The sequence below is a fragment of the Podarcis muralis genome, chromosome 10 (assembly GCF_964188315.1).
Source record: "Podarcis muralis chromosome 10, rPodMur119.hap1.1, whole genome shotgun sequence".
NCBI lineage: Eukaryota > Metazoa > Chordata > Lepidosauria > Squamata > Lacertidae > Podarcis > Podarcis muralis.
The window spans coordinates 51,128,147-51,147,086 of NC_135664.1; the positions used below are offsets into that span (position 1 = coordinate 51,128,147).

At 42.6% G+C, this 18,940-nt stretch overlaps 2 protein-coding genes across 5 annotated transcripts in view; one reads left to right on the forward strand and one right to left on the reverse strand.

The window, feature by feature from the left end:
- Nucleotides 1-18,940, forward strand: part of SYN3 (synapsin III) — a 173,442-nt gene that overhangs the window by 49,259 nt on the left and 105,243 nt on the right. The gene's annotated exons all lie outside the window — the stretch shown is intronic.
- TIMP3 (TIMP metallopeptidase inhibitor 3) overlaps nucleotides 1,572-18,940 on the reverse strand; it is a 46,941-nt gene continuing 29,572 nt past the window's right edge. The window contains exons 2-6 of one of the 2 annotated variants that reach the window (XR_013394399.1): nucleotides 14,908-14,990; nucleotides 9,462-9,573; nucleotides 8,589-8,710; nucleotides 4,627-7,285; nucleotides 1,572-4,438 (exon numbers count right to left, since the gene is read on the reverse strand). Coding sequence is in view for 1 of the 2 variants with exons in the window: in XM_028747499.2 (XP_028603332.2) it covers nucleotides 7,088-7,285; nucleotides 8,589-8,710; nucleotides 9,462-9,573; nucleotides 14,908-14,990 (515 nt within the window). In the remaining variant the exon portion in view is untranslated. Of the gene's footprint in view, nucleotides 7,286-8,588; nucleotides 8,711-9,461; nucleotides 9,574-14,907; nucleotides 14,991-18,940 lie in introns of both variants that reach the window. The other variant, XM_028747499.2, reaches the window with a different exon arrangement.

The following is an 18,940-nucleotide window of genomic DNA, read 5'->3' on the forward strand; positions in this document are numbered from 1 at the left end:
ATTTAGTGCATTTATTTTTATACATCTAAAAAGAGGTCTGGATATGCTTAGCAAAAGTACTTTTTCTTTTGAAAGAAAGAACTTAATCCACAAAAGAAATGCAGAGGTTATTAAAGCAGTACTGTTCTTTTTATAATACAAAAAACACCAACCATCCCATACTTTTTCTGGGGAACTTTTTCTTTTGTTGTACAGAGCCTTAGGGCAGTAACATTCAAAAACCCCAGTTTGAACCAGCCCGTTTCTAGTAATGTGACAAATGCTGTATAATGTTTAACTGTAAATAAAACCTCTAAGTGGTTGTTTAATTATAATACTGTGTATGGGCCTAAAACATCTGTGTTTGTAGAATTATAAGCAGCCAGAGCTGAGGCATCAAGAGTTGCTGATAATTTATGAGGTGTAAGGAGAGCAGAGGGGGGAACCCTCTTGCATGAGAAGAGGTGAGGATGCTACTATTCAAAGTTTGAGTGCCATACTGTCCCTTGGATCTGAGCTGCTGCAGGAGAGGACACTGTACTAGATTACTCCAGCTGCTCTCTGTGAAGGATTCCCATTCTATTCCCTTGCATCATTGGGTAGGGCTGAGATAGACTGAGTTGCTACCAGTCAGTGTGGATTCTGAGCTGGGTGGACCGATTGTCTGACTTGGTATAGAATTTCAGCTTATCATGTAACTAGAGCTTTGTTCTGCACTTGTTAATCTTCTGAACTCTGTTCGTAGTTCAAGATGGATAAAGCAGAACCTCACAAATGACGCGCCATATATTGTTTTGACTACTGGATACAGTTTTGAAAGTAGCAAAATGAACTTGAACTAATGTAAATGAAAGCAAATCTTGCTTGCATTTGCACATGGCCAGTGATCCCCATATGATCATTATCTTCTCCTCCAAATAAAAAATAAAAATCAATTTTCATGCATAATAATTATGAGAAAGCTATGTGACCGACACATGCTAGATTTTGTTCCCAACTTTGGCACAGAGAAAGAGGAGATGAGAATTCCCAGGGATGACGCAGAAGTCAGAGTGAGAATTCTAAGGAATTAGGAATAAGACCCGTTGAAAGCTGTGGAGCTTAAAGGCATGTTCACATTAGTGGCTTAAAATGCAGCAAGGTTGTTTTACTGCACTGGGTTTCAAGCCACATTTCTATAGTGTTGTTCACATCAGAGTGGGGGCAGGGATGTCTTCATCCAATATACATTACCTTTTTGGTTTCTCCGCCCCCTGTAACACCCACCCACACCCCAGAACTCCTATTTATGAAGCTGTATTCTGTGTATGCACCCTTATCTGCAAAGGCACAATGGCTGTCTTAAATGCACACACTGTTCTTAAGCATTAAGTGAATGTGGCTTAAGTTTTCTAGTCGGATTGAAGCTGGTTTGAGAAAAAGCACATCAAACAGAAGTATTTGTAAAGGATCAATATGGTTGTGGAGTAAGTGGTAATATGAACATACCCTAAGTGTCTGATAAACATGAGTCATCAGCTTTCTGCCACTAACCAGCAATAGCCAGTCAGATAGCTCAAAACTGTCAACCAAATTAAAGAAGGGAAAATGTCTGTGATAGAAATAAAACACTTTATTGTTTTAGAATAAAAGGACACTATAAAAAGTGAACATTATTACCTTAAAAGACAATATACATTCATTGAATATAAAATTTATAAATAACAAAAACAAGGAGGAAAACTGTAAACAGTGCTACAAAACTAAGCAAAAATTACATTCCTTCTGGGGAGACGTTTTCTCCCAGACTGATAGTCATGGAGAAGAGAAAAGAATGCAGATTTACAGCCCAACCCAGTGCCTGTATGTTCACAAGAGAGCCCCACTAGGTTTGATGGGACATACTAAGACTGCAGAAGGCTACAATCCTGTGCATACTTGCTTGGGAGTAAGTTCCATTGAACTCAGTGGGGTTCCTTTATTTGGAAAGGCATAGGATTAAGCTTTCTTTGAAATGAATAAGGGTTCTTCATTGGGCTTGCACAGACCTACATCTCTAAACCTCTGGAATCAATGGAAAGGTGCCAGTTGACTTCAACAGGTATGGCTCAGGCCCATGCACCAAGTGCAAAGCTCAGCTTAATAGCTATAATGCTGAGAAGCCAGTGTGGTGGATAGAGAGTTGCACTTGGGTCAGGGTTACCTGTTTCAAGTCCCGCTCTTGTCCTGGCCACCTGTAAAATGGGAATGATGGCAAGGGTTGTTGTGCAAGGGAATGAAGCAAAGATTAGAAAGCAGTTTGCAATTTTGTTTTATAAAAAATTGTTAGCAGTAGCAGACAGTAGGATGGGGCAGTGGTGCTTACCTGACTTCCTGGCAGCAGAGTCATTACTGCTTACCGGGATGAAGGGTGGGAAGGTCAAGGTAGCAGGAGAGTTTGATGCTGTTCAGATGCAGCAAATATGGCGCTCCTGCCAGTGCATTTGCACAGCACCAAGCTTGCCCCCCCTTGCCCCCCCTCCCTCCCAGTAAGCAGCAGCAACTACCCCACCCCAGTATCCACTACTGATTATTAGTAAAGGTAAAGGTACCCCTGCCCGTATGGGCCAGTCTTGACAGACTCTAGGGTTGTGCGCTCATCTCACTCTATAAGCCGGGAGCCAGCGCTGTCCGCAGACACTTCCAGGTCACGTGGCCAGCGTGACAAGCTGCATCTGGCGAGCCAGCGCAGCACACAGAACGCCATTTACCTTCCCGCCAGTAAGCGGTCCCTATTTATCTACTTGCACCCGGAGGTGCTTTCGAACTGCTAGGTTGGCAGGCGCTGGGACCGAGCAGCGGGAGCGCACCCCGCCGCGGGGATTCGAACCGCCGACCTTTCGATCGGCAAGCCCTAGGCGCTGAGGCTTTTACCCACAGCGCCACCCGCGTTACTGATTATTAGTAACACTAAAAAATGTGGAGATCTCCCAAAAGAAATGTATTTTTTGCTGGGTTCTTCCCCCTCAATCTTTACCCTCCATTTGACTCCTTATTAAAACAAAACAAAACCCCAAACAACCCTCTTTGATGGCTTGATTATCAGCATGGTGAAAGGTTGTTCGCTTCTGCCCTTGCCTTCTTAGTCGTGTTGCATGCCCTCCAACAACTCTTTACTTTCTGTAATGTACAATGGAAATCTGTATACAAAAAGAACTTACTTTCCCCCCCGATGGGTGGCCTGTTTGTTTTTTGTTTGTTTTCCTACAAAGCACACACATATATTATAGCCTGTATAAAGACACATACGGTACCTTCTTGGCAATTAAAGAGATTTCTACAATAGCTTGATAGCAGAGCTGTAAAGTCTCAGCTATGATCTTAAAATTCTACAGTCAGTGAAAATAATACAAATGCGGAGCTGCCATTCAGTGGAAATACAGATCACATTTTTTAACAACCCAGTCAACAGGAAGCTGCTTCCCCTTCTTGCCTTTCAAGATCTGAATTCATGTTAGGTTTATCTCAGAAACGACACAAACTGAACTTAGGCCACCTTATCTCCAGCAAGCTGATAAATAACAGCCACTGCTAGAAACACTGAAATACTCTCCCTACCCACATCAGTCATAACACTGGCTTCACTGAATTTGGCCTGCTAGACTTGTTAACTTCCATTTCAGAAGGGTGAAGGCTTGGTGGAGAGAGGATTAACTCAAGTCTCAATATGATTTTATGTGGCCTTGGCAATTTTTCAAGATCTGATTTATAGGTACGTAGACAGGTCTGGAGAGTGCATCCTACTGGCAATGAATGAGCTACTGTCCTCAAACCTTATGTGGGACAGCGAATCTGCACAGAGGTTTTGACAAGTTCAAAACATTAAAACACTTCTCATATGTCTTCGTATATTGTAGTGAAGTGCACTATTTTGTGCCCATATGACATTAAAGAAAAGCTGTATTATCAGTGCCCACTGTGCAGCTTTTAATTTCCAAAGTATGGTGAGGGATCCACCCCTGTGGTTCAATACTAAAATGGATACGCCTTTAGAACAATGCCATTGATTTTGGCTAGATTAGAAGTAGTGTCAGTGCTGCAGTTTTTGCCATTGTACCTCTTCAGAAGTATCAGTTCAAGAACGCTTCTGCTGCCAATAGCTCTATGAAAGTGTCAGCAATTCCATCACAATGATGGCTTTAAAATAAGTGCCCTAACGGGTCAATATTTCCTCCCTGGAAACAGGTACAAAACCAGGCACACTGAGTCCTATCTTACAATTGGCAAAACTTGCTCTTTCTCACTTCTTGCTATGGATGCCGGCTCGTTGTACAAAAATCCCAGCTCCAGGCAGGGGTGGACTTTGGTAATCTTTCATAATATGGCACCCTGTGTGAAGCCAAAATTTAGCACCCTTAAATGGATCTTCTCAATTTTGCGCCCCCTCAGCTCAGCATCCTATGTGGGGGAACTGCCAGCACCGCCCTAAATCCAGCACTGCCTCAGGGCAGTGGCGTAGCGTGGGGGGTGCAGGGGGGGCCGGCCGCACCGGGCGCAACATCTGGGGTTAGGGCAAATCCACAGGTTAGGGGGCGCAAATCCACGGGTTAGGGGGTGCAAATCCACGGGTTAGGGGGCGCAAATTACTTGCCTTGCCCTGGGTGCTGACAACCCACGCTACGCCACTGCCTCAGGGTCCAACTCTGCTGCCAGAGGGAACACTGGATGAACTTTGCTACTGGCCTAGTGTAGCAAGCAAGAACATAGGGTGCAGTCTTGAGATTAGGACCAATCTGCACAACCAGCAGACCACGTGATAAAACCACTTTGGTCTACAGACTACGGATTGCATGACTGAATGCTCCCTCGTGTTAAAATAACTTCCTACAGAAAAATAAGACATCAGCAAAAAGGGAACTAGCTTAGATTTCTCTGGGATATGCTGGTTTTCTGTGTACAGTGCAGGAATTATTTATTTCAGGATCATAGCCCTGAACTCCAGGTCATGACTCTCGTGGTTGTGGGAGCTCCAATGCACACATGAAGCTCTCCCTGCCTGTAAGAAGGTAGCTAGGCACATGCTTAAGTTGATCGCTTTCCAGCTTATGACAGCTCTATTTTCTACACTGGAATGAATTGAAGACAGATAGCAAATTAAGACACACACAAAAACCAACTTTTAAAAAGTACTGTAAAGAAAACTTGTGTTCATTGTCAATATTTCACCCCATTCCACAGCCTCCGCAAAGTATATAGTTGCCCATCCCATCAGTAACCCTGCTTCTTGACAACATTATAATGTAAAATACTTTTATTACAATATTTTTATATTATACTTTTCATAATAAAAACAAACAAATTACCAAGTCCACAGTGAAGGTGGGACAACCTCCTCCTTCATCCCCATTGCCAGAAGGTTTACTGAGCCCATAAGCATAGTTCTGCTTAATCATAGCCAGCAATGTTCCTTTAGGCTATAATCCTATACATACTTACCTAGGAGTAAGTCCCAGTGAACTCAACGGGACATACTTCTGTGAAGACATGCATAGGATTGCATTGCTAGAAGGTGATTTCTAGAGCCTTAGGGAATTCTGTACTTCCTAAGTATTTCTCTGGTAGCACAGATGGGTGTGTTATATACCCATCCAGCGTATTTTTCTGGCTACTATGCAGACTGATGCAGATCATTTCAGAGGAGGAAAAAGAATGACCAAGGAGTGTTTCTCCGCATAGTATTCATATGGCAATGTGGTAGTGTGAAAAGGCTCCTGTGTAGTATAATCGCCACACAATGAAAAGTCCTAGAAACAGAATTGTTTTTCACTTTGATTAACCAGGGCACTTTCCCAAGACTGCTTTGTTAATGACTGGTGAAGAGGAGGAAACCTAGTGACTTTTCAGTCTTCGAATAGCTGTGTGCATTGGCCCTTATTGCAGCTAAAAGGAGAGGAGGGAAGCACATAGCATGGGGAATAAACACCCATTATTGTCACTACTGCAGAAACACCGGAAAGTCAACCTCTTTAGGTTTTTTTTTTTAAAAAAAATAGTATCCAGTGACTTGGAATGTGAAGATTCAAACTTGTCATTGCTTATAGCATGAAACAATTCCATGTCCTGTCAAAAATAGCTTATATCATCATATCTATATACATTTCCATTCAACAAAACAATGTTTTGGCATCTAATTTCTTAATGCCAATAGCCTTAATTAGATTACTTTTTTTTTCTTTTCTCCAGACTTCCCTTTGCCTCTCTTTCCAAGTATCTTTGTTTAAGTGTATTTATTTGTTTTATTTTGTATTGATACATTTGCATGTATTAGGGGTTTATGTTGAAAAGACCTCTTGGATGCCTGGCTAAAAACCCCAAAATGCCTGGTGTTGATTTGGTTCTGAACTTGTTTGCTCCATACTTAGAAGAGGGATTCGCTCCCATTAATTGGTGTTTATTTTTAAAAGCTGTTATTTATGCTCTTGCACAACCCAGAACTACAATGGAGCTTTTACATTCACATTTCAAACGAGACAGGCATTTTGATGTAGTGCTTTTAATGCACATGACAGCTGAATCCCCCCAGTGCTCTATCCAGTTCAAACATCATCACTTTCTTTTCATCCATCCGGTGTGTGGCTTAAATTTGCTCACATTGTTAATCCTAACTGGTTGCATTTTTTTTAAAAAAGAGTATCTACATGGTCTGAGGATTGAATGTGTAAGTGAAGAAGCAGCTTGGGGAGGGGGCTGGAATTGTGATACAATACCCATCTGGGAAATTTTTGAGATTTTTGTTTTCCTACAAAAATATAGATTATATTGCTATATAGAGAGTGATACATAACTGAGAGCCAAAGCTCCCTTATTTATCTGGTGTGCAAACAGAAGTTCCCAGATAAATCTCTTCTGACCAAAAATGGGTGATAGCGATTGTGTTGTTGTTTTTAAGTGATTTAAAACAAAACAAAAAAAAAAGATAATCAGTTAAGACAGCATAGATTTAAAAAACAAACAAAACACCAAAGTTCGAAGTGCTAAAATTCGCAAGAAACAGGCACTAATATCATGGTTGTCATCATGATCTGATATGAGTTAGTGTCCAAAGAATGCTCAGCCGCATGGGAGGGAAGGAACAAAGAAAAGGGGGTGTTCAGGGGTCTGTGGCATTGATGGTTGTTTTATCAGGAGGTGCCCATCCTCTGTACCAGCTGCAGTAGCCCTCCTTCTGCTTGATGCAGGCATAATGCTTTGACTGGTACCCTGGTTGGCCGAAGCTGGAAAGCATGTCTGTCCACAGGCACTCATTCTTGGAGGTCACAAAGCACGGAAGGTAGTAGCAGGGCTTAATCTGTAGTTTCAAAAAGAAAACAAGTGATGGGGGTTGGCTAAAATGGTTTAAGAAGAGTCAGGCGCTTTGCGGCTTTTTCTCTTAACGTTGCGTTGCTATACTTGCCCGCTCAGAATTAAACCACATTTGAGTTTGATTTGATTTACTGCCTGGTAAGTCCTGTGCCTGGGGACGCGGGTGGCGCTGTGGGTTAAACCACAGAGCCTAGGACTTGCCGATCAGAAGGTCGGCGGTTCGAATCCCTGCGACGGGGTGAGCTCCCGTTGCTCAGTCCCAGCTCCTGCCCACCTAGCAGTTTGAAAGCAAGTCACAGTGCAAGTAGATAAATAGGTACCACTCTGGCGGGAAGGTGAACAGCGTTTCCGTGTGCTGCTCTGGTTCGCCAGAAGCGGCTTAGTCATGCTGGCCACATGACCCAGAAGCTGTATACCGGCTCCCTCAGCCAATAAAGCGAGATGAGTGCCGCAACCCCAGAGTCGGCCACGACTGGACCTAATGGTCAGGGGTCCCTTTACCTTTACTTAAGTCCTGTGCCTAGGTTAGTTTGTTTTGTTTCCTTTGAAAAGTAGCACGTCAATATGGAAACCTCTGAGTTCAGATCATGGGTTACAGGGAAATTCAACCGAATTGTAAAGCTGAAAAGTATATTTCTAGTATTTTTGTAATGAGCCGGTCCAAAAATCATCTTCTTGAACTTGACCTGTGCCTTGATTAATGGAACTACCTTAAGCCCCTGTCCCTGGCAGCCTTAAGCCCCTGTCCCTCAGGGAGCCAAATGCAGCCCTCCAGGCCTCTCTATTGGGCCCTCAGGACTCTTCCCAGGCAACATCCTATCCTCAGCCACATCCCTCACTGTCCCTGCTGTGCACCATCCTTGAACATTTCTGTGTGGCTGGAATGTGTCCATGGACTCTGATAATACCTCTTGCTTGCTTGCCTTGATTCAAGATACCATGAAATGTATATGTAGAAACTAGTCTGCTGATAATATAGAATTTACATTTGTTGCACCACTCAGTTTTGCTGCTGGTCCCACCTACTACTGGTATGTGGCCCCCAGAAGATTGCCCAGAAGGGAATCTGGCCCTTTGGTTCCTTACTCCTGCTTAAGCCTGCGGGAGATGCATGCCGTGTGACTGAGCTCCTAGCCTTTGCAGAGCTTTCATTTTGCTCTTTTCTTCCCAGATTTTCACAGAGAATAAAATTCCAAAGTTCCCCTTCTATTGCCTCTCCCTTCCCAGTCCATTCCCAATATATGAAGTTGTTGACAACTCAAGGAGTGGTCACCGTAGACAGCACACACCTTGCAGCCACAACCAAGGTGGTAACGATGGTTGAGTCCTTTGCGCTGGGAGAGAGTCAGTCGATCCCACTTCTCATTCAGATTACACAGTCCTGTGTAAACCTTTCCATCATAAACTCGGCCTAGAAAATAAAACTGCAAATGAGCCATTCAAGTGTAAATAATTTGTTAAATTCCCAGATACGAAAGTCCCTCCCACATGCAAGTAATTAGCAACAGCATGGCTACCATTTGAAATATAGTAAGGAACTGTATCCTACTATGTCATGCCTGCTTATTTTCATGCAGGGCTTGTGTCTTCAACACCTATATAATTAGCACTGAGAAGATGAGGTGGGTGGGAGGAATTCCCTAGGCAATTATGCTAATCTGAATATGACTGCGAAAAATTCAATTTCACATGTGTCCAGTCTAAATATTGCCCAATATTTCCAATTCTGAATGATGGTAGATTAAGAAAAGAATACCAGTTAGTAGAAGACCTGAATTTGGTATTCATCAAGATTGAAAATCCTTTTTAAAAAAAAATTATCTCTCAAACTTCAACTGGAAAATGTTCAGAATAAAATTGACTTTGAATTTTGAAATGTTGATAATTCCCAAATTTGTGTGAATTTTCATTAATAAGATACTGTCTTCTACAATGTAAAACTAAGAGCCACTTCTCCTGCACTTGTTCCAGTCAGACGACACCTGATTGGCACAGATAATTTTGGAAGCAGAGTTAAATCAAAACTTTAGTTTTTGAGACTTGTGGGTTAAATACTTGTAATCCACATCCACTAGCACTAAGCTGCAACTCCTCTAAAAATACAGTTGAAACAAATACACCCTGCAAGCGAGCTGTGACAGACAACTCTGCTATTTCTTTACCTGTAATCAAATACTGGTACTTGTTGACCTCCAGCTTGACCCCGCAAAGGCTTTCAGAGGCCTCTGTGTAGATATATTGAACATGTGGCATCTTGTCAAAACCCCTGTACATCTTTAAAAAGAGGAGAGAGAGAGAGAGAGAGAGTGTTTAATAAAATATCATGCAACCAAAAAATAACTGAGCTAACTGCTAACTCCAGGATGGCAACCCTGTATTTCATTTTAATATGTTGCAGTACATTTTCTAGCATGGTGGCCCCAGGAAATTTGGCAGATGGTGGGTTTGTACAGCATCAAGCATAAGTGTGTGTACTCAATGGACCACTAATATTAGAGCACAGTAATGTCCCTTTTCCATTACTGAATGACTTCCTCAGCTCCAGGAGTTAAGAACTATATTATAATGTATGCCCCTCATGTTTCCAGATGTTTGTGCCTCTCACAGAACTACAGCTCCCAAAGTTGCTGGGAAGGGAGCGCTTATGATAATTAACTGGTTCTGGTTTGGGATAGTAATGTAAGGCATGCTGAAACTCTCTTTCAGAGATGGATGGGCATGTTTTGCTACCTTGTACAATGGACAAGGGCAGCCTGTGGAAACAAGGAAAGTCTCCTGAAAAGAAAGCTCTAATCATTGTTTTTTTGTTCTTAAAAACACACACAGAATATCCTGCAGCTTTTATTAGTTCAGGGCACAATCCCATGGGATCTTTCGTAACCTGCACCCACTCCAACACAGGAGTAATTCTGAATAGACTGTTGATTTTGTCAAGAAGGCAGCATTACTACTCTTAGAATCTTTCTGTCTCCACAGTCCTGTATTTTAGGAAATGAATGTTAGAGAACAAAGTATTAATGAGCATTGCCTGGTAGCGCCTGCTAGAACAGCACTAGTTCCCACTGACTCAGCATTCCATTAAGCAATCCTCCATTCCTGGGGATTAGGTGAGACTGTGCAGGAAAAATCTACGTACAAATCATGTGGTCCATCTCATTTTACAGTGGCCTTAAGACGGATGTCACGAGACAGAATGGTTGCTGCCACTTCATGAGTTTTAATTCATGGTTTAAATACTAACTGCTTTCCCTTACAGCTATAAAAACTTTCCTATCCTCTGCCTTAGAATGGGCTGGAGTGAAGATATTGGCAGCTGCATGTGCTGTGTGCCTTTCAAATTGAGTAGAGACGCCAACAGTGTCAGTAGTAATGCTGACCTCCTTTGTTGCACGGTCAGCTACAGTACTTTTGGACAATTCCCAGAACACGCTGCCTTTATATTCCCAAGCAATAACAAAACATCATGGACTGAAGCCATATCAGAAATATTCTCTTTAGTTCTCTTTAGTATGCAGTTGGGAAAGAAAATAATATTTCATAACACAAACTCAAAAGGTTTACTCATGGAACTGTACAGTTTACTGCAACTGTACAGTTTCAACATATAGTTAAACCGTGAAATACATTGTAATGTAATAAGGTCCACCAACTGGGACAGCTTTACAAGAGGTTTAGATAAATTTATGGAGGATAAAACTCACCATGAAATCTGTCAGGCCCAAATTGGAATCTGCAGTTAAAGTAGATTCTAACAGCTAAATTTGTTAAAGCAACTATGGCACTGCTTTCATGTTTTCTATTTGCTCAGTAAGGCTAAGTAGGTTGAAGTCAAGCATAGCCCAGTCTCCTATATTTATCAGCAAATCTCTGTGTTTGGGTGAGTATAAGTCATTGTGTCCTGTAGCCAGATAGTGGCAAAATGTCTCATTCTCACAACATCCTCCCTCTATTTCACAGTAGGGCCCTCTCTGTGCCCGCCATACAGGGAATGGAATCTTCCTCAGTAAAAGTTAGAGGAGAGCAGAATTCTGGGAATAATCTCACACATCACTGCTCTGAACATGGTCATGTGGGAGAAACAATCCTTAGCTGACCAAAAAGTTTCACCACTGGATTCACCTGGCAGATTTTAGGTTTGGCACAGGGATGTGTCCAAAGAAGAAGAAGAAGAAGAGTTTGGATTTGATATCCTGCTTTATCACTACCCGAAGGAGTCTCAAAGCGGCTACATTCTCCTTTCCCTTCCTCCCCCACAACAAACACTCTGTGAGGTGAGTGGGGCTGAGAGACTTCAGAGAAGTGTGACTAGCCCAAGGTCACCCAGCAGCTGCATGTGGAGGAGCGGGGAATCAAACCCAGTTCACCAGATTACAAGTCCACCACTCTTCGCCACTATACCACACAGGCTCTCAAACCCTGGGGATCCAATCTGCTTACACCTTGTGGTGCTTTATATTACCAGATCAATCCCTGCTTTATAGGAATTCAGCACAGCCTACGTTTTAACACATGGGTTGGGCTGCCAAAACCTCTAGCTTGCTCCTATGTAGCCTGTACAAAAGTTATTGATGTCATTTGCCTCTACACAAATAAATGCAGACCCTAGCTGTTATCAACCACTGCCATAAGCACAATACCCACAAGTGATTTTATTTTTTAAGAAAGAAAGACCAGTGGAGCTACACAGCTTTAAATAAAGTAAGGGAAACTGAGATTTCAAGCAAAAATTCCACTCCAGGGAAGGAGGTGTGTCGAGGTTGGTTTTGGCAGCAAGTATAGTTTGCGATGGCTTTGGTGCTGCACAGCTTTTATACTTAGCTGGATGATGCCTTATAAAGAGAATTACTGTTATTAGGAAGCAGGCAAGTGGTTGTTTTTCTAAACCATTGCTTTGTCTAATATGTTTCAGATTTCTGCAAGCACTGCCAGAGCCTCTATTTGTTCCTTTTTTCTCCCTCTTCTAAAGATATTTTAACCAGTCTTATGACTGAGATGTTGCAGCCAAGAAAAACAAACCAGAGCAGATTTTTAACATTACATAACAAGAGGTCAGTTGGCAAAGGAATGTCCAGAGCAACAGGTTTAAGGAAAAGCTGCTCATGGCTAGAAAGTTCAGGAGAGAGCGCAAGTGAAGGCAATGAGGCCGCTTTTATTTCTCCCTCCCTCTCTCTCCACAGTCAGCAGGCAAAATCTAACCAGGCTCAAAGGGTCCAAGAATTAGTTGCCCCTATATAATTATCAGATATGTCACTGCCTTGCTTAAGCTCACTCTGGGGGATGTGGGCATTTATTGGCACTGTCAGCTAAGAAAGCAAGAGATTTGGAGTTCATGATCTTGAACTGATATTTCTTGTGGCAAAGTAACATGTGGAGGGGCAAGTCAGGTGGCTGTGTCAAGATGCACCTCCATTTCAAACAAATATCTTGAAAATGAGTAAAAAAAGCCCTTGTGCTGCAATGGCCGCTTACCCAGTCCAAGGGTAGGCGGCACTTGCAACCCAGCAGCACAGCAGCTCCTTCCTCCCCCCAGACCCAGGCAATGTTTGTTTCGGACATTGGTCCCTTTCCCTGTTTGCTGTGGTGCTCTCTGGGTTCCCACAAGACCCAGGTTTGAATTTGCACTAATCCATGGCCACTTGTGGGGTGGGGCCAGGGAGTAGACCTGGCTGCTGACGTTTTCTCTCTGGTCCGCTCCCAGGGCATTTAAATGGGCTGGTGCTGCTCTCAGTCAGAACAGGATGTGGGAAACCAAGGTTCAGTTCCTGCCTCAGCCTTGAAACTCACTGGGTGACCTTTGACCAGTCTCAGCCTCACCTACTTCACAGGGTTGATGTGAGGATAAAATGGGGGGGGGGCAACCTTGAGCTCCTTGGAGGAAGGTGGGATATAAATGGGATAACAATAATACTCACAACCGCCTCAACAGTAGTGACTCCCCAACTCTGGAATGTCCTCACCTCTCAGGTACAATCAAGCACCAACACTGATGGCATTTTGACAAAAGGTCACCAGGCATTTGATAAAGTTGTGTCCCTCACTTGGCTGATGCAGTTGGTTGTTTGTTTGCTTGTTTGTTTGTTTGCTTGTTTGTTTGTTTGTTTGTTTGTTTGTTTGTTTGTTTACATAGTTATAGCATACTGTTGGTTTTTACATTAAGTTGTATTGAAATGAAATATTGTTTTCTCGTAATTTAATGTTGTTTCTTGTTCTGAGACTGGGTGAGGAATGAGTAACAGGCTATAAATAGTCTAAATAAATATTGGCATGATCACACAGCTGGTTTCCTACATAAAAAGGTGGCATGCATGAGCTGTTTTCATGGTATGCCCTGGCTGCAGAGTGAAATGGTCTCTAAACTAGGTTGTCAGAGTGACAACTACCCCTCCTGCATAGGGAGCAGCAACCCACAACTGCCCAGAAGGCAAATAATATTCTGTTCTGTAGCACCTGGAGTAGAATGGGAAGTTATTTCTAAGGACTGTCGCACATGCATGTGTCAGCTTTGTGTTTTGAGAGGCTGTGGGCCAAACTATTGTGAGACACTATTCCCACAATTAACAATAGCAGGTATGTGTTCATGGTTAGTGGGACTATTTGCACCAGGACCCACAGGGTAGGTAGGCTTTAACCCTTTGCTATCCCCAGCGGCGTAGCGTGGGTTGTCAGCACCCGGGGCAAGGCAAGTAATTTGCGCCCCCTAACCCTACAAATCTATGCCTATGAATGATGGTCCCTCTCTCTCATATTCCAATTGATTCCCATTTCCGCCGATCGATCCCCGAAGCTCTCACCCAGTGAAATTCGTGCGTAATTACGCTTCGCCATCCCTAATCCTGCCGCTTCCACCGGGAAATCATGACGGTGCGTTTCTCCTCTCCAAACTTTCCCCGGCCCTTTGCCGGCCGGCGCAGCCCTTTTGGCTACGAGCTCCCCTCCTTCTCTGCCCGCTTCCGACCCCACCTCCCTGTCCAGCCTCCCTACCTCCTGAAAAAAGGCGATGGCGCCGAGCAGGACACCCCCGCGGCCATCGGAGAGAGGCGGGGCTGAGGGAGGCAAGCCAATGGGCGAGGCAGAGGTAGGTGGCCACGGGGGCGGGCGCTGCCACAGTCCTCGGGTGGGCAAGGTAGGAGCAGGCGGAGGCTGGCCGGCCGCTCTGACAATAGGGGCGGGCCGAGGGCACGATGGGGCTGGGCACCCCTGGCACCCCCCATGCTACGCCACTGGCTATCCCACTGAAGCCCCAAGCCAGATCCACCCACCCCCGGCCACACAAGCTATTTGCACTGGAAAAAGAGCTCCCATTCACACCAAAGGAAGATTTTATTCCAGTGCTAATAGGGTAAAATAAGTAGAAAAATATGCATTTTGAGAAGCAACACATTAAAAAGTACTAGGAAAATTTGCATGTTCTATTAAAAAAAATAATTAGCAAATTGATGCTAACAAATATATGAGTTCACATATATGAAACTGGTCCAAAACTAGACTAATCCCTTCATTCATAGTTAGCATATGATGGAGTTTCATGAGATCTATTCTCAGATAATGGCATTTCTACCACAATTTGAAATGTTTTGCTGTCTCAATCCAGTATGATTGTGTACGTACCTTCATTTGTTTGACAGTATATTGCATGGTTCCAAAAGGTCCATCCTTCATAAGCTTCTTGCCCACTACCTTGGCTCTGATGACTGTAATGAAAAGAGAAGGGTTTATGAACAACGCTGGCACCAGGTCAATAGCATCTCTGGCCTCTAGTTCAGCACTGAAGACAGTATGTATCAACAAAACATATCAACTGTCCCAGAGTTGTCTCATATTTATTTAATTTCTATGCAAACGTAGACTTTTAGCATAGTGGCACCAGTATTTTGGAACACTGTTCCTATTGAAATCGTACAGGCCCCTACAATTTAATATTTCATCAGCTTCTGAAAACATTTTTGTTTCACCAAGTATTTTTATGTAATTAATTTAATTCAGTGTTGGTCTTTTGTTCTGTATTTTATTATTTTATAATCTTACAATGTTTAAAAGATTTACAGAACACTGCCATGATACTTCCTTACAAGTTTGTGATTTATAAATGTTCTTAGAAACAACCAACCAAAACTGTTTAATGAATAACATAAACTACAGGGCTGGGAAGATTCTCTCTCTCTCTCTCTCTCTCTCTCTCTCTCTCTGTGTGTGTGTGTGTGTGTGTGTGTCCAAGGGCATAATTGTACTTTTGCTACATACATGTCAGATATCAAAGGAAATTTGAAAATTATCATTAACAGCCAAGTTTCCAGGGTGTGGTTTTTACGATTACTTAGCTTACACTTGAAATAGAGAAAATTCCTAGCAGAAGTTTTCCCCTCTACTATGTGGCTATACTGTTCCATTGGTAGTGCTAGAGAGCCATACTCCCAGTAAATGGATATGCTAAGATGGACTCACCCCAAATACCATAGATGTCTTGAATCAGCATGTTTTCTTGATCCCTTCCCTCAACAGGTCTCATCTGCCAAGCACCTTTAACAAGTTTCGTTCACAGACCAGTGAGAGGCAGACTTGACTCTGCTGATGAGATGGGATAGGAAACCATTTACTGCTGGAGAAGGGAGAGAATTTATTTCTGTACAAAAACAGGAAGATGACCCACTAAGGCCTGCTACTTTGAAATAACCGTGTTGGCTTTTATCAAACAAATTGTATAAATTAAGATTTGTCACCTAATTTCACCTAAAGTCAGATTGAAAGGTTCCTTCTAAGCCAGGACATCTGAGGAGTTTTAGAGTTTCTAGACTAGTAGAATTTCTCAGAGAGGGATGCACATTCTGTAATTTCAAATTCCTTCTGCAAATACAGATAAGCCAAAGCCACAATATATATGCAAGGGTGAGGGCAGGATAGGGGCCAAATTAGACTACTTCTCTGTAACTTTAATAAAGGGTAACAAAATGCTTTTACAATTTCTCTTTTCCTGTGAATATTATCTTCAGATTCCATCAGTCATGGGTGAATTCTACTGACCCAGATTTTAATTGTTCATAAATATTTACCCAAGGGAAGCAAGGAATATGATTAGAATTTGCTTTGGCTCAAATGCAGGCTTTTGACCTTTTCCTTTAAAAAGAGGGATAATGGTGAAGTTTATTTACTAAAGGAGACATTCACCCAATTGCCTAGGGCTTCTGTAAAGTCCACATACCTCTGAACATGACACAAATTCGTTTTTCAGTGCCAAAGTGACTGTAAGCAATATATACACAGCCTAAAACAAAAGCCAAGCTTTTATATTTAATTTCATGACAGCTTTGAAGCAAAAGAACCTGCCTTATGAAACAGCTACTGTCGTCTTTATTCTTCCTGACCTAAGAAATGAGTTTGCAGCATTATCTAGGAAATCAACTATGGCCCAATATGAATCCATAGCTAGATTCTGTGTGTCATGCTTGGGCATAGATGAGTCCCAGCATGGTGATGTTACCAACCCATAGTGCTGCTTGGAGGACTAGTTTTGTATTAAGTTTTCAGATTCTGACAGATTGGTCTGCTCTGCCAGCACCCAAGTTTTATCCCATGGAGGCACACATTTCAAGCACAATTCCATTTCTGTGGCAATCCTAGATTCAACTGCTGGTTACCCTCATCCCCGTCCTACAAACAAATGAAAACCAACATAGTGTTTCAATGTTATGCAATTCTATTGCTTTTGCTCAGATCTGAAAAGAATGGAAGTTGGTTCAGAATGTGACCTGGGCTTTAGGAAAGTTTCTCTTTGGGACAATAATGTTTGTGCAGAGAGTGTGAATTTCAAAAGGCATATCCTGGTATTTACACAAGTCTTAGACTTTGTGTTCTGAGAGGTGCCAGGGATTCTCATGCCAAAAATGACAGAGACACAGAGATCAGCTTTCTTACAGATGAACAACAGCAGTATTTCCCTATGTCACCCATATTTTGCAGACTAGTCTTGCCTCAGTTCGAGATGTCAAACATAATATTGAATCATGCTCTTTGTCTTTAAAAGTGGCAAAGAAAAGAAAGATTCTTGCAGGTGCAGCTATTTGGGTTTGCAGAAGAAGAGTAGGAGGAGGGAGAAATTGTGCCTGCCTAAATTTTCCCTTCTAGGTTACAGTAGAGCTAAGAAGTCTCACTTCTTATTGAATTCCGTAAAAACCTAACACACAAACACAGACACACCAATTAAAATAAATTAAAGAATGTAGCAGTGCAGGTAGGCTAAAGCAAGTTAAATAAGTACTGATTAATATGGGGCTCTTCCTTTGTTTCTTCTTCATTTAAGTGACTGCATAAATACTAGTGTGTAGTCTCCAAAAAATATGTTCATCCATCCCTGAAAGCAAGTCTAAACGTGATTTTGATCAGTCTGTTGCCAGAACTGGTTTTTTAAGGGTACCAAAATGGGACACAAGGGCATAATTGAGCAAGTAAACAAATCTTCCTAAATCCCACAGTGAAGCCACTAGTGCTGCTGAGCTGGTACAGAGGTGACATAGAATGCTATGAAGGAAGAAGGTGCCACTGCCTGGCATTTCAATACTAAGTGCCTGGCACTCATGGGATCTCTGGTAGGAACCAAGGCTCATTGCCTCTGCTGCACCTGCTAGAAATGCAATTTGTTGATTTGTAAGGCCACAGCGAAAGGGTATTTTAAGAGGAGGTTGTAAATGGTCAGAGCTCTAATCCACAAACCACTTAATCCAGAATAATTCCATAGAAGTCACAGGAGCTATTCTTAACTAAGTGGTTACTTCAAAATGACTGCCTTGCATTTACACATAGTACTTAGGACACGAAAAATAAACTCTCTATACGTTTTTGGCAGATAGTTGTGCACATGCAGGCACAGTTTCTCTTGCAGAACCCATCACCTGCTATCGGGAGATATTTCAAAAATCCTTTGCTCACATACAGAAGTTTATTTCCAAAATATATTTACATAAGCCCTCTTCAAACCCCCTGCCCCACACCTGCTATCGGGAGATATTTCAAAAATCCTTTGCTCACATACAGAAGTTTATTTCCAAAATATATTTACATAAGCCCTCTTCAAACCCCCTGCCCCACATCATTAACATGTGAGGAGGTAATGAGAATTCACCTGTTAACCACAACCCAACCACTGCAACACCCACTAGTCACTCAGTGGCCATGAATTTGGTGGCAATGTGAAGGGGCCCATTGAGCAGATGTGCACAAGTTGGCCACCTCTACACAAGCAAGTGGCCAGAATTTCCTTGGAGGAGGACTACACTCATCCAAGTTGCAAGTGTGTAGGTCTCTACACTACCACTGAAATTGTGACCTCTGAAGGGCATGTCTGGCTGCCATTAGGCAAGGACCACTTAATGTGTGATAGGATGTCTGAATAAGGCTTTTTTGAGTTCTTACGTAAAATCCAACAGCAATCAATGCATGCAAATGTATAGATTTATGTAACATCGCAAAACTAACACGAGGCAGTAAATGCTTTAGACAGATCCACATAGCTTGTGAGCCAGCAGTAGTCTGTTACTCGTGCATGGTGGTTCACTAAAGCCTCAAAGAATTTCCATTAGAGAGCCGGGGTGGTGCAGTAGTTAGAGGTTTGGGCTCGGACCTGGGAGAGCAGGGTTCAAATCCCTGCTCA